The sequence below is a fragment of the Pteropus vampyrus genome, unplaced genomic scaffold (assembly GCF_000151845.1).
Source record: "Pteropus vampyrus isolate Shadow unplaced genomic scaffold, Pvam_2.0 Scaffold528, whole genome shotgun sequence".
Taxonomy (NCBI): domain Eukaryota; kingdom Metazoa; phylum Chordata; class Mammalia; order Chiroptera; family Pteropodidae; genus Pteropus; species Pteropus vampyrus.
The window spans coordinates 1,426,764-1,454,663 of record NW_011889309.1 but is presented as its reverse complement, the minus strand read 5'-3'; the positions used below and the strand labels follow the sequence as shown (position 1 = coordinate 1,454,663).

The 27,900-nt window shown below is 43.1% G+C and overlaps 1 protein-coding gene across 3 annotated transcripts in view; it reads left to right on the top strand.

Moving 5' to 3' along the window:
• The first annotated feature begins 206 nt into the window (after positions 1-206).
• Positions 207-27,900, top strand: part of SORL1 (sortilin related receptor 1) — a 153,128-nt gene continuing 125,434 nt past the window's right edge. For 2 of the 3 annotated variants that reach the window (XM_011383582.2, XM_011383583.2), the window contains exons 1-3: positions 225-556; positions 16,045-16,161; positions 22,538-22,663. In XM_011383582.2, the coding sequence (XP_011381884.1) occupies positions 281-556; positions 16,045-16,161; positions 22,538-22,663 (519 nt within the window). In that variant the 5' untranslated portion in view covers positions 225-280. Of the gene's footprint in view, positions 557-16,044; positions 16,162-22,537; positions 22,664-27,900 lie in introns of all 3 variants that reach the window. The other variant, XM_011383581.2, reaches the window with a different exon arrangement.

Genomic DNA, 27,900 nt, shown 5'->3' with positions numbered 1-27,900 from the left:
CCTGGGCGGGGGAGGGGCCGGAGTCGCCTCCGAAGCCGTAGAGCGGAGAAAGTGCGCTAAGAGGAAGCGGCTGCCCGCCTCACACGTGACGGCGCCGGGCCGAGCGAAGCGGGTCGGTGGGCTGCAGAGGCAGCAGGCACAGCGGGGCGACTGCGAGCGGCGCGGGCGGCCTGGAACCACCCGGAGTGGCGTGCGCGGCCCCGGCCCCGCCGCTCTCCTGGCCTCGCATTGCACATTCTCTCCTGGCGGCGGCGCCACCTGCAGTAGCGTTCGCCGGAACATGGCGACACCGAGCAGCAGGAGGGAGTCGCGACTCTTCTTCCTATTCACCCTGGTCGCGCTGCTGCCGCCCGTGGCTCTCTGCGAGGTCTGGACGCAGAAGCTACACGGCGGCCGCTCGCCCTTGCCCCAGGACCGGGGCTTCCTCGTGGTGCAGGGCGACGCGCGCGAGCTGCGGCTGTTGGCGCGCGGGGACACCCAGGGGGCGGACGGGAAGCAGCTCCGGAGGAGACGGAGCGCTGCTCTGCACCCCGAGCCCATCAAGGTGTACGGACAGGTGAGCAGTTTGCAACCTATCTTCCAGTCCTTTCCTCTCCCTGCACTTCCTCATCCCCGCATCCATCCTTTGCAGTCACCTCCAGGTGCAGGCACCACTGGGGACTTCCCGGCTTGGATTTGTCCTCCTCCCCCCTCCCATGAGTACAACAGTCAGCACTTGAATTGCATTGTTTTTTCTCTTCTTCCTGTCGATTTTAGCAACGTTTTCCAGGTAACTGGAGGGGTGCAGTGCATATTTCCCCAAGGTGAGTGCTGACCAGTGTAGTTTACGATAGGTATAGGAGGGGTGCACCTTCATTTTGCGTGTGGATAAAAATCTGGTTTTCTTTAATGTATCACCAGTTGGCAGTGGAGATGAGCACCCTGCAGTTGCAGTACACTTACACAGAACATTAAGAGGAGGGGGTTTCCACACTTAGCATTTATAACAATTAAGGTGAGCAAACCGGAAAGCTTGACTCTTGATATAGTCAAGAGGAGTGTGTGGGTGGGTGAGGTTCTATCCATTCCACCTCTCCTTCAAGCTATTGACTTTATTTTGGACGAGAATATCCCTCATGACACTTGGGGATTTGAAAGACTGCAAGAATTTGGTGAGCATTAATATTCTGTAATGTATTTCTATCCAGGCAATGGGTTTATTAGATTGTAAGTAACACGAATTTCACTTTTATGACCAGGCTTACTGCTAGGAATTGCAAACGGAGTGTGCGGGTTAGTATCATTATTGGCAAAATTAATTTGTCTGTGTTATTGCTTTATGAGACTCCCAGTGCAGCGGTTATGATTGACATCAGCAAAACTAGAAGGTCAGTGGGGGAGAAAAAGTGATACCAGTGGAGGTGGTAAATTACATGATTTCTAGAGTCAAAATGCTCTCTTTTAAAGTAGAAATTAAAAGAGGAGTTTTGCCTCTCTTCACTGATTTTCCTTTAGACATTTTTTCAGGAAATATATAGAGTTAAATGTTCAACACTTGGAGCGAGGAAGAACCTTATAACCCATCTTACTCTATTGTGTCATTTTGCTGATGAAGAAACCAAAGCTGGGGAAAGTGAAATGACTAGCCCAAGATCGCTTGGGGCAGGGTTGTCTGCTCTTTAGCTTTTGTCTGCATTATTTCAATGATTTGGGTAATCAAATGGTTTCCTTGTCCTTATACAATGCTTCTTAAATACCTCCTTTTAACTCCTACAACATTACACACACACACACACACACACACACACACACACACACATTGGCACACACATATACACACAGCTACACAGGGGGGAAAGATGGTGGTGAGTGAGTGGAAGCATTTGACTTCCATCTACCATCAGCCCCTAGGCAGGAGCTTATGCCAGTGGGCATGTAACTACTGGTGGGCACGAGCTGCTGGAGCCTTCCTGCTCAGTTCTGGGTCTAGATCCTTATTCCCTTCCCCATCCCCATCTGAAACTTCTTTTTCATATTGTTGAAAATAAGTCAGCAATGTCCTTGCTCTCAACTGGGATGTCATCATCCTGATGGAAGGGAATGGAGAAAGAGAGGCTCCCTTGTTCCTTGAGTCTTCCCAGTCAGCCCAGCTCTGTTGTGGGCTTGAATCAGCACTCTGGGGGCTGAGAGTGGGGAGAGGTGGGAGATCATGTCCCCTGCAGCTATAGTTTTGGCTGAGGGAAGAGCTTCCCCGTCTCAAAAATATGCATGCAGGTGCCATTTCTTCCTTGGGTTTGGTTTGGGAAAGCTCCTGGGAATCTGGGGCAGGTTAAAGATGAACTATGTTATCACTGAGAGTCACTCCAAAAATCCTTGGCTTTTATAGTCCTGAGCCAGCCAGATTGAGTTTTGTTCAGTCGAAGGATGGAGAACTAGCCGTCCAACAAATAAGAAGGAATTCCTACCAAAAGTGGGGTTGTAGGGTAGTGTTTTTTTTCTTTTCTGAAGCTACCTTTCTATGACATTGTTCTCCGTTGCCCTGAGGGTAATAAAAATAAAATTAATTTGAATTTTTAAGGATTTGAGTTAGATAGAAGGAAGATCTTCCTGGTACTGGGCTTTCTGCTATGGGCACTATTTGGTGCAGATCCTTCAGACTGCAAGCTCAGGAATCAGTTACTGAAGGGGCCTGGCCTGCCTCTCTTAGAGCTCTGGAGTAATTCACATCTATTTGTAATGACCTTTTTAGCAAGGGTGACCGTCTGCCTGTTTTCCCTGAGACGGACCTGGTTTATACTTTGCGCATGCTGGTTATGGAAAGTGCTGCCTTCACTCTCAGAAGTATCAGGATGTGGACTATAAATTATATGGCCATCTTATTTCTAGCCCTAAGCCAAGTTACACTTTATACTCCCTCCCGTTTAAACCTATGGAATTGCAATGTTTTTCCACAGTATTGCTTGAATCGAGTGCGGTTCTATATAGAGATGGTGTCTCATCTCCCTATCTGCTCCTTCAGAGCAAAGGTCAAGTCTTTCTCTTCTCTGCGTTGGGGAATATTTCATTCCTGCTTTCAGAAAACTTATAATTTAAGAAGGAGATAAAGCAGATGCAAATACAGGAATGTAAATGAAACAAGTGGAAACTAGTAAACTAAACATGGATACAATAAACCAGTCACAACTCTTCAGTGGAGTGTTAGTGGGTTTGTATTATATGGGAGGGCATGGGAGATGGAGTGATAAGGAGTCAGTGGGCTCCAACACATTTGTAGCTTCTTACCCTCTGACCTCTGAATGAGGTGAAGAGGATGCCTGGCAGCACAGATTGAGGCTGGAAAAAGAAGCTGCCTGAACAAGAAGCCTGAGTGGTGGTGATGTTAAGGCCACAGCTTCAGGGAGAGGAGCAAAGAAGGCTTTTGCCGTCATATCCTGTGTCTGAGAAAGAGCCCTGTGTTGTAGTCAGTTCTTTTTCTCTGGCTCTGCTAACTTATAGAGTCAACTAGGCATGGTTATTTCAACCATATTCTTTATGTTTTCAAGTGTGAGAGATTGGGTTCTGCCATGACTCCTTACAGGCATGTTTGTAATAACGAAATATAGTAATAGTGGTGAAAATAATCTACTATCAGATATGAAGACTTTTCTTCTCAAGTTCAAAATTGAGAAGTTGAGACATTTCTTAAAAAGGCCACTCCATGAAGGCAGATTTTGTAATTCTTACCACACTGAATTTCTTCCTGATTTATTCCTGTCAGCTCCATGCCTTTGTACAGTCATACTTGATTTTTCCTTTGCCTGAAATGGTTTTCTCCTCTCTGGTTTGGAAAACCCCTATTCAATTCAACATCCAAGGAATACCTCCTAGTATTCTCAGGCTTTAGTGGGAACAGTTTTTTTTTGAGCTCAGGTACAACATTTACTGCCTTATGGTGTACTTGTTTAACTGTCTCATCTCCCTATCTGCTCCTTCAGAGCAAAGGTCAAGTCTTTCTCTTCTCTGTGTCCCTGACACTTGGGAGACCCTTAAGGAATATTGATGGATCTACTGGACACCTGGAAGAAGAGAGGCCTGGAGAGAAGGAAGCAAATCTAAGTTATAGAAGAGATATTTATAAGGAGGGCTGTGGTGAGTTCACAAATGGAGTGTAAAAATGAGTTGGCTTCCTCCATGGTGAGGATGGTAGATAGTGGAGCCCTGATTTTTTTGTGATATCCTGGGAGTTATTTTGAATGACATACTGTGATTCTGTTGTATATAATTCTCCCTTTCAGGGCTCTCTTGGTTATTGCTAATGGTACTGTTTTGGGGTAAAGTCCTTTGGAATGAGGTGCAAAGCCTAACAGGATTTACAGGTTTATTTTCCTTCCAATGAGCTCTGTCTTCATAATTCCTGCATTTTAGAGACCAGGGAATATTCAGTGTCTTGATTTGAGACTGAAAATAAAGTGTCTGTTACAGCACGAGTTCCTTGGACAAAGAGCCTCCTTCGGGGGTGGAATACTTTTAGCTTTAGATCTCTTTGGAATAGATTCTTACACGATACAATTGATTGGGAAAGAATTGTTTGGTTGATTTTGAAGTTAGGATGTTTGACCTGAATGCTACACAAGATGAAAAGGCAAAGCATTTGTTGTTTCATGTTGGCTTCTAAGTAGGTTAAGAGTTGTTTGGCGTGTTGGGTTAGCTTGATAAGGGATGTGACCTTGAAAAACTTCCTGGTTCCACTTGGCGTCTCTTCTCATTGCATGCAGTTCTTTGCTCAGTCTCTGGCTACTATTTAGTTCATTAATAGCTTGCTTGTTTTGGACATGGTGGGTGAAGGCTTTCAGAGGTAGAAAGAATGGGAGATAAAGGGGACAGGGATAGGAGTGAGGAGATAGAGAATTAAAGGGATAAAATGAAAAGCTATCTAATTTGTTTATTTAGCCTTCAGAGGGTAATATATATGTACAAAACAAAATTTGGACTAAAGAGTATGTATTGAGAAGTAAATGTCCCTCCCTCTTGTGTCCCCCATTCACATAAGGAACTTTCCTAGTTGGCAACTGTTGCCATCAATTTTTTTTTTTGTATATTCTTCCAGAACTGTTCTACACATATATAACATAGATATACATAAAATTTGATAATTGAATTTTTGGTGGCTTTCTGTTATCTTTAACCCCTGATATCATGAATAATGAGATTAACTCTAGCTCCAAAATATATTTATGGCGTTATGACTGTCAATTGGAAGGGAGTTACCTGAAGTGTCATAGCATAAAATAGATTGTTACTTTTTCTCCAGACCAGGTTAAAGAAAAGTCATTCTCATTCCACTTGTAGGGTTCCTGCAGGCCAGGAGAGCAGCAATATGTAGCTCTTTCATAACTTGGAAAAATGATGGAGAACAGTTCCCTAGGGACGTAGAGCCCAGATTTAGAGTACACCAGAATAGAGAGATCATGGATCTTGGTTTTAATTCCTGTTCTTTTCAAGAATGTTTTCTTATAGTCCAAATAAAGTTAATGGTATTCTTAATAAATTGCTTTGATACCTGGGATCCAGGAAGCAAAGCCTAAAAGCAACTAACATCCTAAAGCAAAAAAAGATGGATGTTATAGGAATATTTTATTGTCATATTTTGGTCTGTTCCTCCTTAGAGATGACAACCATCTTTGCGTTGTTATTGTTTAATCCCATGGCCAGAGATAGATAGAGCCAGCATTGTACTGTCCACATAGGAACATTCTAATAATCTGGAGAACAGGTAATCCAAAAATAAGCTATTTGCCTTTGTTGTATATTTATTTATTTAGTCTCTTTTTTAAAACATAAGTTTACCTTTCTAATTAAATTTTGCTTAGGCAAATATTAAAACGAGTTTGCATTTTTTGCACAACTGATAATGTGAAATGGCTGGCATAAATGTGCTCAGGGAAAGCCAGTTTGGAGTTTACAATTTTCGACAATTCAGATGCAGATAATTAAGAGTTGACTGTGTGGAAACATATTAAAGCTGAGGTGTTACATTGACATTTAGATTTAGTTGTGGTGGAAACTAAAAGAGAGCTCACTCTACCTTGGTTTGAGTATTCGAGGATTAGTATTTCTCCAGGAGTGGTCTAGGCGGCAGAGGGAAGGCATTCTTTTTGTTGGTGAGCACAGAACCTATCTATGCATTCTCTAGGTATGCCGGAATCCACCGGCACATTACATATTTAGTACAGCCACATAGATGCAAAAATTGATTTCCCTCAGTTTAAAATGAGCCACAGTTAATTTCTACCTAATTTATTGGTTTATCGACTTGTGAACCTTGGGCCTTCGAAGAAGTGGCATGGGCAGCTTTCTACATTGAAGTGGCTGGTGATGACATAAATCAGAGAAGGCAGTGTGGGCTGCTGATCAAGAGCAATATCTGGGTTTCACCCTATGTTATTGTGAGACCTTTGTTTTTTTTATTGCAACATGAAGAATGCTTTGGGGTGGGTTTCATAAAAATAGGATCAGGATCATGATAGTGAGTTAAAAATAATTACAAATTCTGTTATCCATTAGGTAGTTAATAACAAAGGTAACACTCATGATTGTATCACTGCTACTAGATAAGAGCCTAATGATCCTATCTTCCTGGCCTCATGACACATCTAATATAGCGCTCTTTGGTAGATCTTTCTGCGATGACGGAATTATTCTCTATTTGTGCTGTCCAGTGTGTCCACTAGTAATATATGGCAGTTGAGCACTTGAAATATGGCTGGTATCACTGAAGAATTGAATTTATTTTCTTTCATTTAACTTTAATCCCTTTAAGTTTAAATAGCCACATGTGGCCCTCTCTACTGTTTTAGACTGTGTAGCTTTCACAGATTGTGAGAGGTCTCCTCTTCTCAATGGTAGGCAGCCTCTACTTTAACCAGGGGAGAAGCTGTGGTTACAGCAAAAGCCTGCATTTGTTTTCAACACAAACTGGAGAGAAAGCAGAAGTTGAGGGCTGTAGTGTAAACCCCAGGTTTTGGTGGCTGCTGACTGCCAAGCTGAGTGGTAGGAGACAGTGGCCTTTATTTCCTAGGTAGGAATGCATCTGGGGGCTGTGGAGGGTCTGGCAGGTTTAGTGTTCATCTTAGAGGATACCTCTGCACTGTTGCCTCTTTCCATCGGTGCCTTGGACGATGAAGTCTGACCTCTGTGTCTTTACTTCTGATATGGTTTGCACAAACAGCCCTCTCGTATGGCCTTTGCTGTGGTGGTGTGCAGACCCTGCAGGTCTATTTGGCCGTGAAAGATGTAAACAGTGCTTTAACAGTGAAGCCATCTTCCCATCACTGTTCTGTGCCTCCTGTGCTCTTGTTGACTTGCCTCCATGTAGCTGGGTCTGTTTTTTATCCCTGCAACCTTTTGGGCTGGCATGAAGACAAACAGCACTGGCGTGTGGTCTTCATCACTGCATGTAACCCCCTTCCCTTTATTTAGGATGCCATTGCTGTTGCTGCCACTGCAGGCTCTTGGCTAGGAAAATCAGGACCCTTCATGATGATTTATCTCCAGTTCTCTGAATTAGATTAAAAACACAGCTACGAATTCTCAGAAAGGCAGGCTGATGTGATTATGTCCCAAATCTGAGTGGCAGATAAGAGCAATGAAAAGATGGATGTGTATCAAATGCTTTTTATGCCTTATAAGGGCCAATGTGCTATTGGTGATCTCCATTTTTTTTTTTTTTTTTAATGAAGAAGGTAACTAACATTGCTACTCTTATTTAGGAAAGAGACCAGCCTGTTGAGTGGAAACCCATTTTCCCCAAATAACTATGGATCAGAGCGGGGCAGATGGCTAGAGTGATTCTTATATGAAATAAACATGGGTTCGAGCTAATGAGTGGGTCCTGAATTGAGATTTTCATGTTAGTTGGTACTGAGGTGCGATCCATTCTGCCTTGATGGGCTGGGGAGCTGAATAGTGTCATGAGGAAATTTTTAGCTCTTAGGAAACCCCTGTGCCCAGAAGAAATTGGAAAAAGCTGGGATGATCTAGTTGAGCATAGAAGGCCAGGGTTAAAAGCAACCTTAGGAGACAAGCTAGTTTAAGGACTGTCACTGAGCAGACTCAGGGGTGCCTATGAGATGAGCCTTATGTGGAGCAGGAGCCCAGATAGTTAAGGACACTGTTTCTCTATTAGCCCAGGGGACACATGCAAGACAGTTCCATGTGAGTCTGCCCCTGGGACCTGGGAAGAAGGACTAGTGCTGGCTGCCCAAGGATCTTAGAAGAGGAACCTGCTGATGGTAGGATGTGGGGACGGAGTGGAGGTGGGTGAGTAGCCTGTGAAACTATGGCAGTGTTTGGAAGAAACTTGAAATGTTTAAACTTATGCTCAATTAATTGAGTAACATGAGATTCTGTACCTATAACTTACCTCATCTGTATATATTTAGTTCCCTGAAGTTCTCTCACTGAGCAGTTAAAAAAAATCTACAATTAACTGGGCACGTGGTTTGCTGAATTTGGCAAGGCGTTCTGCTGCTTGTTACTGCAGGAACAAGGCCTTGAATCTACAGGAGAAGAATTAAGTGATGGATGTGGAGAGTTGGATAGAGGTGAAAGGGTTATCAACAAAGAGTTGTGAGAGTTAAACTAGGAGTTAAGCTAGTAGAGGGGTGCACGAGGGTCTTCTGCAGGGTGCCTTGCCCCTCCTAGGAGCTCGGGGCAACCATTTTATTGAGAAATCGGCCACACCTTTGGTTGATATGCCTTCTCTTCTCCACTGGCTTTCCCTCACAGTGTGGTAAAGAAGCCACTGGTAAGATTTGAGGCCTTCGGTTCTGGAATGTAATGTTTAAATGCTTTCCCTTTAGGGTGAGGAAAGTGCTAGAAATGAGTGCCACCACTGTGCTGGAGCCTTGAGAACTGAAGGTTGGGTTTCTTCAACTTTCTGAGCGTGGCTATGGTATGAGAGGAAGACTGCCAAAGTGCCACACTTGGCCATGAGTTCTGAGCTTGACTCAGGCATGCAGTTTCATCGTCTCATGTATGCCATTGCTTGCTCTTCAACCTCAGTGTTCCAACCCTGGTGATGCTCATGTTAATTTTTTATATGGTGCCATTTTGTGTAGAATAGCATATTTGAGTATCAAGACTATACCAATAACAAAAAGAAATAATGTTTTAGCATTTTGAGGTTTATGGATAACATCACATTTGATTCTTACGAGTCCTATAAAATCGGGAAGGTAAGGATCATTATTACTCTCATTTCACAGATGAGTATCTTGAGGCTCAGAAAGGTGAAGTGATGTAGCCAGAGTTATGCAGCCAGTAAATCATAGAGACCAAGATCCAAACTCAAGCCTCTGATTTACTGTGACATATTTGCCTCTCATAAATATTCCAGTGAAAGCTTTGCTTTCAGCCTGGGATCCACTGCCTTTTTGACTGTGAACTTTATTTTCTCCTTTTAAAACCTCAAGATCTCATATAATTCTACCTTCTTTTTGGCTCTTCTGGCTGCACTAATTTTCTTTTAACTTTTCAAATATGAATTGTCCTGAGTCGTTTCCCCCACCCACCTCCCTGGCTCTTGCTGTAGGTCTTATCCTCAGTGCAGCCACACTCTCTCCCATACATGCAATTATACCTCCCTCCCCCAAAGTCTGCTGTTTCCTAACACCCAGCTTAGAATCTGATATATAGTAATTATTCAATAAATATTTATTGTGTGAAGGAGGTAGGGGGCTATTCATGGTGAAGCTGCAGAGCCAAAGAGGAGAGTCCAGAAAAGATGTTCTGGAACTTTAAAGAGCTCATAGAAACAGCTTTGGGCTCCTAGATGAATCCTTACTTAATGCTAGTCCTGGCTCAGGGCACTGAGCAGCCAGTTAACACTGGTGAGAGGGGCTTGCCATATTCTCTGCCTGTGTGCCCTGCCTTAGGCCCTGGGTTTTGAGGGTGTATGGGACACCAGCTCTAACTCTTTCTGTGGGCTTAACTTTATCTGCAAAATATGGAAGATGGCTTAGATGTTCCTTGAAGTTACTTCTGGCTCTGATATTTTCTTATTTTTCTTATTCACCACCTGGTAAATTAAGGGGTGATTGTTTTCAGGACAAAGATTTTTCAAAGGTTCTTTTTAATAGGGAGCCCTCATGGAACAGCAAAATATGCTATTTGCTAAATGACTAAGTGAGGTTCACCAGGAGGAAGTGCCATATAGAGGTCAATGGTGAATAAATTCTATTTGCCAATTGGTCTCTGTGGACTGATAATATAAGCCAGTAAAAATAGGATTATTATTCTTTTGGTAAAGATAAAGGAAAATACATATATATGTATGTATACATTCCCCCCTCAAAAAAAAAAAAAAAAAAGAGCTCATGACTCCAGTTAAGGAGATTGTAGTGAAATGGTAAGTTTTTTAGCTCAAAGTCATTCTCCCTCATCTGTAAGATGGGCATCCTGAATTTATCAGCAAAGTACTTCATGAGTTCTGTGTGCGAAGTCTCGAGAAAACAAAAGTCTAATGAGTGAGCAGAGATTCCGTGAACAGGGCCTTGGTGCCCGGAGCTCTAGATTTCAGCTCTCCGGAGGTGGAGAGTCCAGAAAGGATAATGAGCTTACTAAATATAGTGAGAACACAGTCTTAACAGGGACTCAGAGGAGTGATTTTCATACCTAGCATTTAGGTTGTGCAAACGGATGGCTGGAGAAAACCTTGTTATTCTTGGACCTCAGGAGTCTGTCTTTGGTTTTCTCAGGCCTGTCCTGTAGTTCAGGGGATTTAGCAGCTGCTTTTGTCTCATACTTGAAGGACAGGGTATTTGTTTTATACTTCACTGTAGAATTTTAAAAATGCTTCTTTGTATGTCACTGCTATTGAGATAGAGAATAAACCAGACTGACTGTCCTGTTCTGGAAAGAAGCTCTGCAGAAGTGGTGAGGACTGTAGACAGTGGTGTCAAGGGCATTCCTAATCTTTGGGTTTGATCAATGCGAAAGAAGTAATAGCAGAAGAAATGAATAGAGATGATATGTGACCCATTCCATTAAGGGCCACCCTCTTCCTGAATAAGCCTTAATAGTTTATGGTTTTATTGTAAATTTCGTATTACCAGTCAGATTTGCAACACTAATTTCCCCCAGAAGGGCTGTGTGCTCTTGACAGGTAAGGAATGATTAAAGAGCCCTACTGGGTGTCTGGCACCTAGTAGGCCTCAGTGCATATGTAATCTGTAAGTGAATGCATGAGCAATCAGAACCTTTAATACAACATGAATTTATCCTCTCTTCTATTTATAACAACCCAGAGCTTGGTGCTTGGGTGGCAGCATATTTTTCCCCTCACTCTGAATAATAAGGCAAATCCATTTAACTTCTTTGGAATGCCAGGGTGTGTTGGGGGGCTGAGAGACAACACAGACGGAGGTGTGAGGTGTGTCAGTTTAGGGGTGGTGATGACTGTTGTGAGCTGGAAATGGATGCTAGTGCTATCTCCAACCCTGAGGCCATTTCTCCAGCCAGGGACCAGGAATCCAGAGGCCTGTGTGGATGCTGTGTCTCTGCAGATGCTGCTGACAGCACTTTGAAGGGTTGCTTTGGCTAGAGACTCACTCCTTGCCCTGCCTCCTCTCTGACTCATTCTAGCTGCATATTTTGGGTACATGAAGGATCCAGATTAGAGGAAAGGAACACTTCCTTAGAGTAGGAGCTCTTAGGTATTGGATCAGCACTTGAGAAGTTAATGTTCTTTACTGGTTATGGAGCCTTTTAAAAAAAAGTTGAAATGAAATTCACATAACATAAACTTAACCATTTTGAAGTGAACAATTCAGTAGCATTAAGCATGTTCACAATGCAGTGCAACCACCAACTATTTAGTTTCAAGCCATTTCATCACTCTAAAATAAAACCCTTTTTCCTACTCTCCCCAACCACTGGCAACCTCCAATCTCTTTTCTACCTCTATGGATTTACCTGTTCTGTACATTTCACATAGGTATCTAATATGTGACTTTTTATGTCTGGCTTCTTTCAATAACATAGTGTTTTTGAGGTTCGTCCACATTGTGGCATATACTAGTAGATCTTAGGATTTTAACACCTACTCAAAATACCCAAAGACGATTCACTGCCCCCTCCTCCACGCCCCTCCCCCAAAAATGAGTCTTCCAGCCACTGTTGTTTAAGTCCTAGGTCCTGCCAGGAGGAAGGGAGAAGGACGAGATTCATCACTTCCCAAATAAACTGAATTAGAGACATGTGCACTATGTCTTTTGAAAATATTGATTCCTTGGCTCCAGTCAGAGGGAGTCTGAATCAGTAGGTCTGGGCGATTCTGTCATCATTTGGATCAGGTGACCTCTGGAAGGTTATCTTGACTCTTAACCACCAATCTGTGAGCCTAGCAGAGGCCTGAAGCACCTCCCAGCCCCTGGTGGCTGTTTATGGTGCTGTTTCTGTGTACAGAGATTTCTGTGGTGTGTGATTTTTCTCTGTTTGCCTTCTGAGGGGTGGCATTGGGCCCTCTCCCTGCTGCTTTTGTAGCTCCAATTAATTGTGTCTCCTTTATCAAGCTCTAGCTACATCCTGTGAACTGGAGATGGAGCGAAAGTTGTTCAGGCCTCAGGGTTGTGGTTATAACCGACTACACAACAGGCTTGTGTTCCTGGAAAAGCCACTCTCCCACCCTCTTGCCCCATCCCAGATCAGTGTCTTCTGGGTGCCCAACCTTGTCTCTTGTGGAACCTTAGTGAGCCAGACTGATGAGAGTGATCTTGAAGCCTGCAGCTGCCCCAGAGGGCTGGTCATGGGGAGAATATGGGGAAAGGCTAGGGAGAAGTCCCTGGGGATGGAAAAGGACTCAAACAAACCAGAAACCACCCATAAAGTGTGACGATTTAGTCAAGTTCTGCAGGTGTTCTTGATGGCTGGGGGCTGCCCTCAGCCTCTGGTTTCCTGGCCCCTTTCCTTGGAGAGCCAGCTTTTACTTCTTCCTCATTCTTCTTTGGAGGAGGGTGAAAGTGGAGAGAGAGGGGAGATAGGAGGAAGATGAGGCCAGAGAACAGAATGCATGCTTTTGCGTCAAGCTAATTGCCTGCCTGCATGCCTGGTGGCTCTATCATCCTAGTCCTAGTCCTAGCCCTAGCCCTCGTTATCCTCTGTGTGTGTGGCTTCCTGTGGCTGACTCTGGGCTTTGTGCTCTGGGGGTCGGGCACCTGAGCTGCTTTGAGGATCAGCCATGCTCAGCCAGAGGCAGTGGCTCACCAGGAAGTCACTCCCATGATCAGGATGTGCCCATGCTGACATCTTGCCAAGTAGAGGAGCTGATCGGTGTGTGTGAGCTGCCTGGTGGCCCTTGGACAAACCATTTCTTGCCAGGGATTTTTTTTCTCCCCACTGGGCTGCCCTTTTACAATCTGTTAGGAATAAAAGGGACAGCTAATAAAATAAAAAAGGAATTTTTTAAAAAAGTGTTTCACCAAGCTCACCTTTTAGGCTTCCTTTGTAAAAAGGCCCTCAGATGTTCTGATGCTTGTCCTTTGTGCTGCTTCCGCCCCTTCACCTATTTTAGGATTGGTCGAAGGAGCCTCATAAATCTTGTGTCCTTTAAGTAGAATGACTTCAGCAAGTTGTATTCAGACCTCTTTCCCACTCTGATCACTGATGGCTTTGTAACCAGTTCACAGCGTAATTTGATTGTTACCTGCCAGAGGGACTCTTCTGAGGTTGCCCAAAATAAATACTGGTGGGCTTTTTCATCTCAGACCTCAGTAAACTTGGATGATGATTACTCTAGGTTCCAAATCTTTTATCGTATTGATGTTTGTACAAGTTCTCTGTTTATTCTCCTCTGGTTCTAAGGGTGAGGATGTTTTTGGAAAGAAGACTTTTAGCCTGAGTTCCTAGAGCACCCGTGCTGGTAGGCTTCTGATCCACAAGTGATTCCAGATCCTTTTTAGAGGTGAGGGCTGGAAGGAGAGAAAGGGAAAAATAAAGGCTGAAGTAAGGCGTTTGTTACTGGCTGGTGAAGAGTCCCTTGGCTGCTTTCTCCTGGTAGCATTCTGGGGTTATATAATTGACTTATTTCTATTTTTTATTTACACTTCTTGGTTGATGCGTGCCTAGACTTATCTCTCTGGGAATGAGAAGGAACAGTTTGGAATTGACATATTTTCCTAAAAAATATCAAGGGTCTTTTACTTTAAAAAGGTCTTTTTAAATATTTTCCAAAAGAATTTGAATGTGGATCAAATTAGATGCAGGTGCTTAAGACCCAAAGCAGAGTAGTAAAGGATTAGCTCCTTTGTCATTCTGTCTGCCAAGTTTGTGGCACAGGTGTTTCCCTTCTCCCTGGTGACATCTGAGAGCATCTCAAGAAGTGGGTGGGGAACGTCAGGGGTGGACCAGTGAGAAGGGAAAATAGGAGAAAGGCCCTCGGGGCAGGGGAGGGGAGGGTTTCTGCTGCAGAGCCTTGGTAGGAAGACAGCTCAGAGGGCAGATCAGCTGGGGCTTATCTGTTTGCATCAGTCCAAGTGAGTGTGTGTGTGTGTGGGGGGGAGGGGCGGGGGGAGGGATGGCTGGGGAAATGTATTGGCTGGACTTCGCAGAGGCTGCTCAGAGCCTAGAAGCCAGACTTCCTTCTACAGGTGTCTGAAACAGCGAGGTTGAAAAGGCCAGCAGAATAGGCTTCCCCCAGACATTTTCTTAGCAAGAGCGAGATCACGTGCTCCTAGTTTTCGGGGCCTTTCTAACATCAGCTCTCAGAATGTTTGTTAGTGTGGTCCTTGGTTTGCTCTTCACACAGAGGGATGCAATGTATGGCTCAGGTGTTCTAAAATGCCAGCCTTTGAACTGTCATCAATGTAAAATAGGAAAAACAAAAGTAATGTAATTTTTCATAAAACAAGGACTATCTAAAAGAACTGTTCTTTATTCTGTGATTGTATCTTTCCTCAGGTTTTGGTATTAAAATGTTTTTACTTTAAACAATGATGGTGATTATAGATGGTGGTCATATCGCTCAGGAGGGTTAGATACATAACAGGTGAATCCCAGAAGTTCAGTGGTATAAATACATTTCCCAAATATGAGAATTTCAAAGTGGGTGGTACTGATTAGCAGAGGGCTCTCTCCTTGGGAACATGGGTTCCCTCTGTCCTGTGGTTCTGCTCTCCTCTGGGACTCCAAGATCTTGAATGCAGCCTGCAGAAAGAAAACAGAAGGCTGTATGGGGACTGGGGCTAGTGGCATGGACACCTTCTCTCACATTCCACTGGCTGGAACTCAGCCCTGGGGCCACACCTCCCTGCAAGGCCACCTGGGCTGCAGAATCTGTGTTCTCAGGAAGCAGAGGAAACGGATTCAGAGAGCAGATGAGTCAAGCTCTGACACAGTGGCTTGTTTTGTTTCTGTCGTTACCTGGCAAAATAGAAGTGGCCAACCAATCTTGTTAGCTTTACTAACTTATTTTCATTTTACTGGTTTATAAAATTCAGAAGCCTGGGAACTACTGCTAGCTATAATCCAAAGGTCATTTCTGTGGAGTCTTGGGAAATACTTCCTTACTTGAGACACTTCAAAACTAACTAAATAAAACTGCACTGTGATGTTTTCCCCTTCTTCCTTGTTATGAGCTAAGGATGAGCAATGTCACCTATAGGCCAGAGACAGCACTAGTTTGAACTGCGGTTTGAAAGTATGTGTACTTTCCTGTGTACTTTTTGAATAAGGTAGATGTTTTGGTTTCAGCCTTTGGAGTGCATGTCCCATGTATGGAGTAAGGATGAGAGTAACCAGAGATTGGTTTCACAAAGGACAAAAACAAGCAAAGTAATCGGTTATGCCAATGGGAGCCTGAGAGGATTTTCTTTGCAATTTCGTTATGTTTCAAATATATAAGGGCAGAGGACCAGTGTTTCTTCTTGGGGAAGTTGAATGTTGGGGAAAAATAGGCCACCTGGGTGCTCCAGATCTAAGAATCTTAGTCATTTCTGAATGACGAAGGTAGAGAGAGAGTCCTGCTTTGGAATATTTATGACCATCACTCTCCATGAGTCTTAATTCTTGCATTGGTTTTCTTCCTTTCAGGTTAGTCTGAATGATTCCCACAATCAGATGGTGGTACACTGGGCGGGAGAGAAAAGCAACGTGATCGTGGCTTTAGCCCGAGACAGCCTGGCATTGGCAAGGCCCAAGAGCAGTGATGTAAGTATTGGTGTTTCCACTTGCACTCCTGTGTGCTGCCAATATGTCCTTTTGTGATATTCTGGGGTTATCATTCTGGAAGAAATAGTGGGTAAGTGGGGAATGGGTGGGATTAATAATATGACACAGAAGTGAATCTAGAAAATAATAAATATCTTTTGTTTACCGAATACAGCGTTGTGCAGTCAATTGTAAATCAATTCATGTGATGTGCGATTACTTTTGTGAAGTGATAGGATTTGATCTGGATAGTCATATCTGCTCAACAAAATGCCAGAAGTACATTCTTAGGCAGAGCTGCGTGTCTGTAGCAGAGCCCTGTGGACTCTCACTGGTCTTTCCCTATGCTGATTTCTGAGTTGTCGAACTGGATTCACTCATATTCTTAATTTTACAGTCGTCTTATACATGAGGTATTTTAATAGGTTGGGTGCTTCAAAGACATAAAGCCAAAGGTCACAAATTCAAAGACCTATGAGAAGCCAGGTGGTAACGGGCAAGAATGAAACTGTCTCCAAGTTTACAACATTCTTTACCTATACAAAGAATAATGGTCTCTCCCATTTTTCTTGAAGTAAATAGCCCTCTGGGACAATATGTAATTTTCTCACTTTTGAAAGAGATACAAGTTCAAGAAACGTTCACTTGTATTTTAATTTGAACATGCTGATTGATACTTGGTCTCAGTGTCTGAGAGATACTAAGAAGAGGAAAGGACTTTGGTGAACTAGAGAATAAATGCTTCCAAGGGGGCCATTGTTCATTGAGTCTCAGCTCTGGATACCATGCAGGAAGCAGGGTCCAGTGTGGCCAGATCTGATTTTTTGAGAGAAACTCAGAGATCTGGACTTTTTATGTGAAAACTGCTGAGTCTTACAAGTTGGCAGCTAATGTGTAGTTTTACAAACATTGTGTAAGCCAAGTCACACATATATGAGGAGGGAGAGCTGGCCTTTCAGTCCTAAGTCTCCGGCCTTTGATCCAGACTTCCTGTTGTGGGGAAGAATAGCCCCGGCCTTGGGTTAAGGTCTGACATGGTGACAGGGTGACACTGTGGACAGAAAACGTGCTATGGAGCTTTGGCTACTCTGTGCTCTGGCTAGAGGAAATCTCTGAATTTTCTAGCACTGTCACATCCGCCTAAGAGCACAATTGTAATTCTTGAGTGTAGGTTTGTTTTCTGTGAAGGCCCGCTCTGTAGCCACTATTTGAGTTGGCTATGCTCTAGGGTAGGTGACTGGAGAGAGCACCAAGGATATTTTCTGTGAGCTGAATCAGGGAGCCACAGACAGGGAGGGCAGAAAAAGGGCTGGCTATAATGATGCATAGCTTTGCCTAGGGTGGGTGCTGAGCAGTGACAAGTGGGAAACCACTTACTGTACCTGACAGCCCATTTGAGTGTAGTGATCTGGAACAGAGCTAGGCTTCTGTGGGGTAATGGCTTTGGCCAATTTATAAATCAGTGTTTGCAAGCACAGACAGCAGCATATGGATGCCTGTTGGCCCTGTGAGAGTCTGTAGGCACCTGTGTATATATTCAGCATTGTCACTGCCTATAGGCATCTGTTTTGAGCATAGGAGATGGCTCTATGCCTTACTGTATTGAAAAAAATCCTCCTTAGAGTTTTTATGCATTTAAAAAAAAATTATTTATTCAGAAAATATTTTCTTTATGCAATAAATAAAGCCCTTAACCATTGTTTTTTGGTTTTGCTGGACAAAAGGACACTAGAGACATTAGGTGATATGCATGAGGTTCCTCAGCATTCCTGTGGGAGAGCTGTAACTAATGAGAATTAAGACCCAATCACATACTTGGCGTGTGAGGATGTAGTGTTGCTAGGTGACCAAGCCTGGGTTTCAGCACTGTAAGTCCCACATCCTGGGAGTGTCCTCAGTTCTGGATCAACCAGGATTGTTGGTCACTGTGGTGTTGCCAGTCTACCCAAACCTAATCTCCCTTTGTCCAACTATTTGGGCATAGCTACTAAGAACCCATTAAACATTTGAAATGATACATTATCCTGGAATGAAATATATGATAAGATTAAAGGGAAAGGAAACAATGCTTGGAGGTAATAAATAAGGATGACAGATTTCCCCCTTATATACAAGCTACATTAAAGAATTGGCAGATGAAACTAAAATGTTCTGATGTGAAAAACTAATGCAAAAATAAATTATGACTCAGAAGTAGGAGTTGGTGGTGCCAGAGTAGTAACATTCTAAATTTTCTTTAAAGAAGACTGGATTGTAAGGCCCTGTCAGTAATACAGTAGGGAAAGAGCCTATACCAATAAGGAACTATGAGTGTTGGAAAATGGCCAAGTGATTTCATATTCAATATATAAAAAAGGGATGGACCTGGGAGCTGGAATTCCAGAAAGTGTGCCATTAAACCAGAAAGAAATGAATACTGTCACTGAGAACCGGTAGCAAGTGAGCTCCCATGACGAACGGCTCCTGCAGGACCCCTCTTTCTCTGTGATGGGTCAGGTAGGTGCAGGAAACTATTTATCTTGACTCTTCCTACTCCTTTGTTTCTGCCCTCTCCTATTTTAGGAAGTACTCAGGTGCAACATAATTGGCCAGAGTTCTCCAGACATAGTGCTCATCACAAGATCAGAGTCAACCAGAGGAGATGTTGGGAATGGTAGGACTTGCTGCCCTTGTACCCAGTGTGGTGTGATGTTATGGTTGGTGCCACTGAGATTGACTGGGGAGCAGGGACAGGATAGCAAGCCCTTAAAAATGTATAATGAAACTGATTTTAGTATAGGCTAATGGATATGAACAAGAGTTAAGGTCCAAAGTATCTCATCAATGTAATAATGAGACAACACTGAAGGAAATGACATTATTTAAAGTCACATTATACTTGCTTACAGTGAAGAACTTGTTAGCCCAGGGGACCTGGTATCTAGCTGAGTGCTGACTCTGAAGTCAAAGTGCCCAAGTTTGAATCCTGGCTCTGCCATTCATTAGCTGTCTGGCCTTGGGCCAAGTCGTTAACCTTCCCTTGATTTTCTCATTTGTCAGTGAAACAGTACTTGTAAAAAAAACTTTACTTCTTGAAGTATGGCCTGTGGATCAGCAGCTATGGGTATTTTTCTAGGAGCCAGTTAGAAATGCAGAATCTCTGGTCTCACCCCAGACTTCCTGGATCAGAATCTGCATTGAACAGTGTCCTGTGGGGTGATTTGTAGGCATTTTACAGTTTGAGAAGCACTGATAAAAGTATTTAGAACAGTGCTAGATAGGAAACGTTTTCTCTGCATTTTAACTCTTCTTCTCCTCCTCACTTTTCACTTCTTTTCTCCTCTTCCCCTCTCCTCCTTTCCCTCTTCCTCCTCCTCTTCACTATTATTACATGATTTTGAAGTTCAGGGAAAATAATTTAAAACCATTCATATGAAGGATTGTCTTTACAGGTGAGACAGTTATCTAACTAGCAACTTTTGGCAGTTTAGTACTGCCCTCCCCCTTTTGTTTTGTTCTTTAGGGAGTAGTGTCATATGGAGGTCAGAGAGAACTAATTAATGCAGAGCCCTGTGTCTGGATGAAAAACAAACTAGAAGGCAAAGTTGATCAAGAACACAGTGCTTGCCCAGATTCACCTGCAGGACCTAGTGGGCACTGAGTGAGTCAGCAGCCTAGTGCTGCCATAAAGAAAAACAAACCAGAATATACCAGTCGGGGTGCAGTGTGGAGCCCATGAGGCAGTCAGCCTCCTTGATGTTATCTGGACACTACAGAGAGAAGCCTTTTCTGGGCTCTTCACTGTGGATGAAAGTGCGTGCATAGCCCTTAGCTTGGTCTTCACTCTTTAGAGCTTAGAGTCTATGTTAATCAAATAGAAATAAGAATTATGAAGATAGGATAAAAATATTATGTTGGAATCATTCAACCCAGAGAAGGGAAGGGAGGTTGATGAGCAATTTGAGAGCCCTTAGGTATAGGGCTTACTCTTAACTTCTGTCAAGCATAAGATCCAAAGAGATGGGTTTTGTTTATGGGTGAGAATTAAGGAAGAGTTTTTGGTGGTGAGGGTTGTTGTACCTCTAAGTGCAAAATGGAGAGAGTATGGCCAAGAATCTCAGAAAGCCTTGTACTTTATTAATGTTGGTCTTTTCTGCTTGCCATCCAGCATTCCTTCCAATGCCTGGCCTGTAGATTTAGTGTCTGACCTCTGTATGTGGAAAAGAACATTCTCCTAGAAGGTTAACTTGTAAGAGTGGAAAGACAACTAGACTTGGAATTGCAGGAACCCATCGCAGTAGTCTTGTTACTTACTAGCAGTATGACCTTTGGCTAATCATTAACTTCTCTGAGTCTTAGTTTTTATTATCTCTTAAACTATTCACTCAGTCACTTACTGATTCATTTCACTCTCTTTTATTCATTTATAGAACACATTCATTTACTTTGTGGTTTATAATGATATTTATTGATTTCAGAAAGCTTTACTGAGTACCTGCTATGTTCCAGGTACACCAAAGGAGGCAAAAGTGAGAGTAACTCAGCTTTTAAAGATGAAGAGAGATAATGTATACAAAACAATATTGTGTATTGAAAAATATTACGCTAATGTGAACTAATTATCACTTTGTACCTCTGAGGAGGTAACTCCTAGTCGATTATCAATTTATAAGATGCTGGAGCTGGAAGGGGCCTGAGTTCCCTTTACGAAAAGCCATTTGTTTGTTACATGTGACCTCTGACCCTGAGAGGAACCCCTAATGTCCATTCTTGGCCAGGAGAATGGAAGCAAGAAAGTATTACTCTGTCTTTCAACCCACTCAAATTATCTGTGAACTCTCAACCTGCTGCATTTATGAAATTGCTCTTGTGGCAGCCACTTACTGTGTATTTGGGAGTTAGGAACACACGCTGTGTTACATGTGTGTGTTTGTGGTAGAGTTTCTTCTACTCTGAGCCAGGTTTTGGCAGAGGCTCTATCTGTGCTCTTGTGACCTTGACCTCTAAAAAATTTTGACCCATCTGTGCTCTCATACCTTGTGTAGTTCATTGTTTACGTGGACATTATTTATAAACATTTACATGTTTACATTGTATCTAAAGGACATGTCTTTTATGTCTGGTGTCCGGCACAGTACCTGGCTCATATAAAACCCTCAAAATATGTTTGCTGTTGAATCAGTGGGCAGTGGAGGCAATATACCTTCTGGAATTAGTGTAGTAGTTCCCATTTTTCTTGGAATTCACCTATTCTTCTACTTTAATGCTTACTCCAATTCTAACTAGATTATCATTAATATTATATTCCTCTTTCAGGCTTGTTTTCAACCCACTGATTACATTAATTGTATTTTATGTCACACAGGTAGTAAAGTTGAGGTATAAAATCACGGACAATTTCCATTCTATTCATTACCTGAGGTGTAATGGCTTTTGGATTTTGGCTTTGGAGGCAGGCAGCCTGGGTAGGAATCCCATGCTACAACTTACTTTCTGTGTTACTTTGGCAGGTAACTAATCTCATTAGCCCCTGTTGTCTTCTCTGACAATGATTTTCATAATTGCATTTGCCACACAGGGTTGTGGTGAGAGCTACTTGAGATCATATATTTGAAGGCAGTACAGTATCTGGTACCTAGTAAGCACCCAGTGGATGACAGTCCTTCTTAGGTTTTATTACAGTGGCTCTGGATAGCTGAATACCCAGAAGCCCGAGAGAGAGACTATTGGCCTGTGCATGGGTCCTGCTGCTGTGCTGCATGCTCAGTCTCCCAGAGTATAGAATCAGAAAACAGGAGTGCTGGGAAAGAGGCTCAGGTAGCCATGTATTTAACCTCTTTGCATACTCAATCTTTTAGCATTCTTTCTTTTCCATCTCTTGGGCTGCTCTGTGGAGACCCACGAGGCTTTTTTTTTTTTTTTTTTTTTTTTAAATCTTCTGGCATGCTATAGGAACAGAACTTCCTAGCAGAGGGATGAGGTATTAGATTACCTTTGGAGGGCATTTCAACAGATAGCAAACATTCTCAATCCCTTCTCCTCACACAACAACATTTTCTCTGCCTCTGGATGTAATCTGTTCAGCACTTAACCCAGCCATGGGGAGGAGGTTATCATTGTTTTCATCCAGGTGTCTCCCCTTCCAGAGATTTTTCTTGGCCTCAGACAAGAGGCCTGTGTATTCCAGGCTGCAAGGCTCCCATGCTTTCTGCCCCTATGTGCTTGAGGACAGACAGAGAGGATCCCTGCTTCTCCTTTATGGATTATCTTTTTCATATCTAGGGATCTATTGGGAACCACATTCAGGATCTAGGGCAGAATGTTTGAAAGTGAGAGCTCTTTCTACCACATTTCTCACCAACTCTTTTCTTTTTTTTCCCTTTCCTCCACATTCCAGGTGTACGTGTCTTACGACTATGGAAAGTCATTCCAGAAAATTTCAGCAAAGTTAAACTTTGGTGTGAGAAATGGCAGTGAAGCTGTGATCGCCCAGTTCTACCACAGTCCTGCAGACAACAAGCGTGTAAGGAAGCAGCTGTCCCCTTGTGACTTCATGGGGCTGTATTTTCGGATGATGGCTGCCCTTGGGGGCTGGGAGGTGGAGCTGACAATTCTCAGGGTGGAATTGTACATAATCAAGTAGGCCAGGTACTGGCCAGACTGCCTTCATAGATAAACAATGGCAAGTTACAGCACAGAAAATCTATCTGCCAACTAATAAGTTGCTTGACTCACAAGTCGCAAAAATGTTATCAGTCTCCTGAGATTTACCTTGCAGGTCTTGCACTGGGCTGCTAAACTCTTGGTTTCATTGCATCACCAGTGCTCATGCATTTGTGCAAGTGTGTGTGCATGCTTGTACATTCATGCACCCTTCTCCCTCCAACCTATACAGGTATAGAAAATGAAATAAAGGCAGCAATTCCTGCTGTGCCTCCCGATTTGTTTTCCCAACTAGCTGGCCTGGCCTTGTTTCTGCAAGAGAACCCCATCTCCCCATGGATAGAACTGTGTGCCCCCTGACTCCCAAGAATCAAATAACACCTGGATTACTCACTCTGTCAGCTTGTACCTATCTATTATTACTGTCATTAGTTTTACACATTGTCCCAGAGCTAACACTTATTTAAGTTGTGGCCTTGAAAACACCCATTGTCTTTTTGGAATCTTCCTTTTCAGCACCCCCCACCCCCACCCACTTCCTTTCTGCACCTCCGACCATAGGGTACAGATGTCTGTAAACAGAGTTCATCTTTCTTCCTGCTTGTCATAGTTTGTGGTAAGCAGCCGCTAAAGCCATATGCCTGAATCATCAGAAAAGATTATGTTATGAACTTTTAGGGGGAGGTTTAGTGCAGGGAGAGGGTAGGGAGCTTTTTGAGCATTAGGTATGGAGAAGGAGCAGGGCAGGGCCATAGAGAAAGACAGGGATGCTTGCAGTGAAAGAGTATTAGGTGCTGTGAGGTAAAATGGGAGCAGCCCATTGTGCTGTCTGCCTTGAAGAGCTGTGCATCTCAGGTTTCTCCTGGTTGAGTTGGATATGCTTTAGAGTTGATGGAGAAAGTGAAAAGGAGTTGCCTTTTTGGAGAACTTAGTGACAGTAGGACCTGGGCCTGGAGCAGGCTGAGTGAGCTTAGGGATGGAGCTTAGGGATGGAGCTTTCTCTGCTGAGCTTCTAAGTCCCCAGAGAAAGCTGTTAGCTCTAGACTTTTCGGGAAGGAAATGATGACTCTTATTGTGGTGATTACTTTTGTTACTTTTGCCTTTGTTCCTTGGAAGGTAGTTTGCTCCACCAAACTTACCACTTTGTGAGAAAAATTACATAAGGCTGGGTGCCTCATTATCTATGCCAAGGCACTGGGCCCAGGCACATCACCTATAAAATGTTAAGTGAGCTATCAAGGAGCATGATTTGAAATGGTTGAAATGACTGTTAGCATCTGCTCTGAAAGGTTATGATATCACGAAAGAACCACATGGAAATCGCAGGGGGTATGTGCCCGTGGAAGGGAAGAGTAGATGCTAGTTAGGCGACCAGCTCTGGTCTACTGGCTCTGCCTTGCTATGGTGATGGTATGGTTACAGGGGATGGAGTGGTCGTGGGTCGTATGAGTGTGTGGGTCTATTTTTGCATTAGCTTGAAGTCCAACTTCCTTCTTCTCCATCCTGTGTGCTGCCTCCTGAACCAGTGTGCAGCTCTAGCTACACACGTGGCAGTTTCACTAGACTCATAGCAGACCCAAGATCACTCAGGCAGTGTCTAAATATGTCTGGGCTCTCTTAAAAAGGTCGCTGAATGTGCAGTTAGGCTTCATGACCTCAGCAGAAGTGAGAGCTGGTCTTTCCTTTTTCCAGGAAGCGTTGGTCCTATGTAAAATGATAAAACAGCTCTTTTTCTTTCAGTTGGTTCCCACTTCCTAGACATATGTTTCTTCTACCCTTCATCCTTTCATCGTGCTTGTAGTTTCTGCACTCAAAACTGGAGAGAGTCTCTTATGCTAACATGGAGATAAATTCTGTTGCTAATTTTATCTTTCCAGAGGTATTTACATTTTAAGAAGAAACTTTAAGCTAATGGATGAAGCTCTTCTGGAATATTCTGTGTTTACAAACGGGGTTGGAGAGCTGGGGTATGTGAGGACACTCCTGAAATCGCATAGTTTAGAAAACACCTAGTAAGTCTGCCCTGGGAAATCTATGGGGTTGGTCTTGAATAGGCAAATATAGGGACTTAAAAGCAGAGTAGGACATTCTGTGCCTTCCTAACATGTGCATATGTGACATGGTTATATAACAACACAAAGCAACACATGCCTAAATGATGAATGGAAGCTGCGAGTAATAAGGGCTGGGCTAATTGAATGAGGTTGCAGCAGAGAAGTAAAGTCTCCATGGGGTATTTAGAATTAGAAATGAAGCTTCAAGCATAGGCATGATTTCAGTGGCTAAAGCAGAGTTGGTGGGAGCCCTCCAGGAGGAGAAAGACGTGGGCAGAGACTTCGAGGTGCTAATATGTGGTTTCTGTGCAGGTAGTGAGGAGATTTGCTTCTCAGGGGTGGAAGATTTGCACTGAGGTGCTTCCTGATATCAGTCAGGCCCCTGTCTGAAGGTGGAGGAGTTTACAATTTGCCTTGAAGACAAAATGTGTAGAGAGCCGGAAGAATCTCTGAGTAGGAGAGTTGCTGTGAATACTGTCCCAGGGAAATGTGTCTTCTGGAAATATGTAGGATAGACTGAAGGGAAAGACTAGAGAAGGGTCGGAAAGGGAACCATTGTAGTATTATAGGCACGAAGGTGCCTACTCACTCAACCAAACCTAATATCACCCTCTAAATATTTCACACCCTGCTAGACCCTAAAAGACATGAGGATGAATAACACCCAATGCCCAGTTTTGCTTATAATCTCTAGAAAGGACATGGGCCAGGCTAGTAGCAGTAGGAATAAGAAGGAAGGCACAGATTGTGAAAAATATTTTAAAGGAAAACATAACAGCGTAGGTGGCTGATAAGAGTGGGGGCCAAAGGAGGGCAATGTGTAAAACCCCAATGTTAACTGTGAGTAATGGGCCTGGGAGAAGAACTTGGGACATGAGGAGGGAGAATTGGGTTTTGGTGGGAAGGTGTTGAAGAGTTCAGTTTTGGATATAGTGAAATATCTTGGCATAACAGTGGCGATCCTAAGAAAAAGGTAATGACACAAGAATCTCAGTGAGAAGTCAAGATTAGACCATAGATATGAAAGTCAGGGAATGCTTTTTCTTGGAAGCCATAGTTGAATTTGTGTGGAAGGATAAACCAAGTTAGCAGCCAAGGATAGAAGAGTGATGAGGTTATGTGAGGGTAGGGAGTGGGCCAAGAGAAAGGAGCCAGCAAGAGAGTCAAGGACAGAGATGGTCAGAGCTGGGGGATGGAGAGTGGAGATGAGACCCTATTGCAGAAAGCAAGGGAAGAGAGTTTCCAGTAAAAGCTTAAGGAGTGAATTAAGAGGAGGTATATGAATTAAATTCAGGAAATATTGCCTTTTATTGGAAGAAAAGAAGTAAGGATTGATGAAGTGTTAAAAGATGGGCTCTGAATCAGCCATACATTGATGCACATGCTGCCTACTCCTGGGTCTTCTTGGGCAGATAATCTCTCTAAGCGACAGTGTCCTCATTAGTAAAAGAAGAGGTAATAATGTCTAAGGCATTGAGTTGCTGTGAGTGCTAAAAGGACTAAATGAGATAAGGCTTACAACTTTTAGCTCAGTGCCTGGTACATAGTAAGGGCTCTTGAAAAGTGTTAGCTATTATCATAAACAATAATAAGTTCTATGACTGGGTACATGATTTTTAGATTCTAAAATATGAAACTGCAGGAAGCCATGCAATAGATTTCTTTTCAAACTTAGAACACTCCCTTCTCCAGTAACCAACATGGTTTCAGAGCAGGAGAATGGGCTAAATTATTTCTAGGGATCACTTTTATGCCAAAAATCATAATGGTTTTCTTAATTGTTTTTATAACGTTGCACTTGCTTTGAGTAGTTTTTGCTTTCAAAACATTGACTACCCTTTAGAGTTAGTTTTAATCAGGCTTCTACAGAGATGGGAGTTTTACATTAGATGTTGTGGAGAAAACACAAGAGAAAGAACACATAAAACATCTTTCTGGGAAGTTTAGAGTCTAGAGAGTGCAAAAGAAAAGGAGCAAGAACATATGAAAGCAACATGTGAACAAGTGCATAAGTATTAGTGCTCGCAGAAGCTATTAGTGCTGAGAGAATCAGAGCTGAAGATTGATCTGGATCAGGTGGAATCAGTTAGGAAAAGTGTTTTGGACTGATTCCTTTGGATTGTTGATTTCTAGGATTTCAGTGACTGGTTGATGGTAGAGTTGGTTCCCCCTGTCTCTAGTTTCTGGTTCACATATTCCCTTAGCCACCCTTGTTCATCTGAGAACAGGGGCTGTCATTCAGATCTCTTGTGTGCATTCAAGGTCTGTTGTCATATGTGCTTTCCAGCCTTATTTTTTAATCATTCCCCTCAGCCTTCAAGAGCTGTCATTAGACCTATGCTATATTTTTTTTCCCTCCTTCGTTCCCAAACTCTCATTGCCCTAGTCTTGGAATGTTCTTTCCCTAAGGAAGTCTTGCCTGTCCTTCAAGGCCTAAATCATACCTGGAATCATTTCTGATCTAAAAAACTATAACCTGTAGTCTGCGCTTTCGTAGGACTGTCCATCGTTTCTCATTTAATCTCATTTTCCCTTTACATATAGTTAGCTATGGACCTGTCTTTCTCCCATATTAGATTTTAATCTACTTAAGAGGAAGGATCCTGGCACTCTGTAAGCATCCTTCACTCTGGCACTCCCAACGTCTGGTCTATGGTGAATATTCAAATACATATTTGTTAAATTGAATCCTTTCTCCTCAAAAACTCTTTAGACTGGCAGTCATTCTCTAGCCAAACTTGTTCTAAGTCACTCGGTTGTGTGGAAGCAAAATAAGGTGAGGCCCTTGCTTACCGGAACTACTTCCTGCTGTGTCCCAGAGAGAGTCAGCCAGCCCCAGTGCTGCCCTGTCACCTGGCCTGGTGGCAAGAGAGTGAATCTAATTTTTGTAATTGGGTGTGATTTTAGGGATTTTCCTGGAAAGGCATGCAAGAGGATAGACAGCCGTCCAATCTGTGTGCAGCCAGTCTGAAGAGCAGGACTTTTCTGTCCCAGTTTCTAGTAGCCACCCTCTGATTGTGACCAAGTGATTCACCAGGGAGTG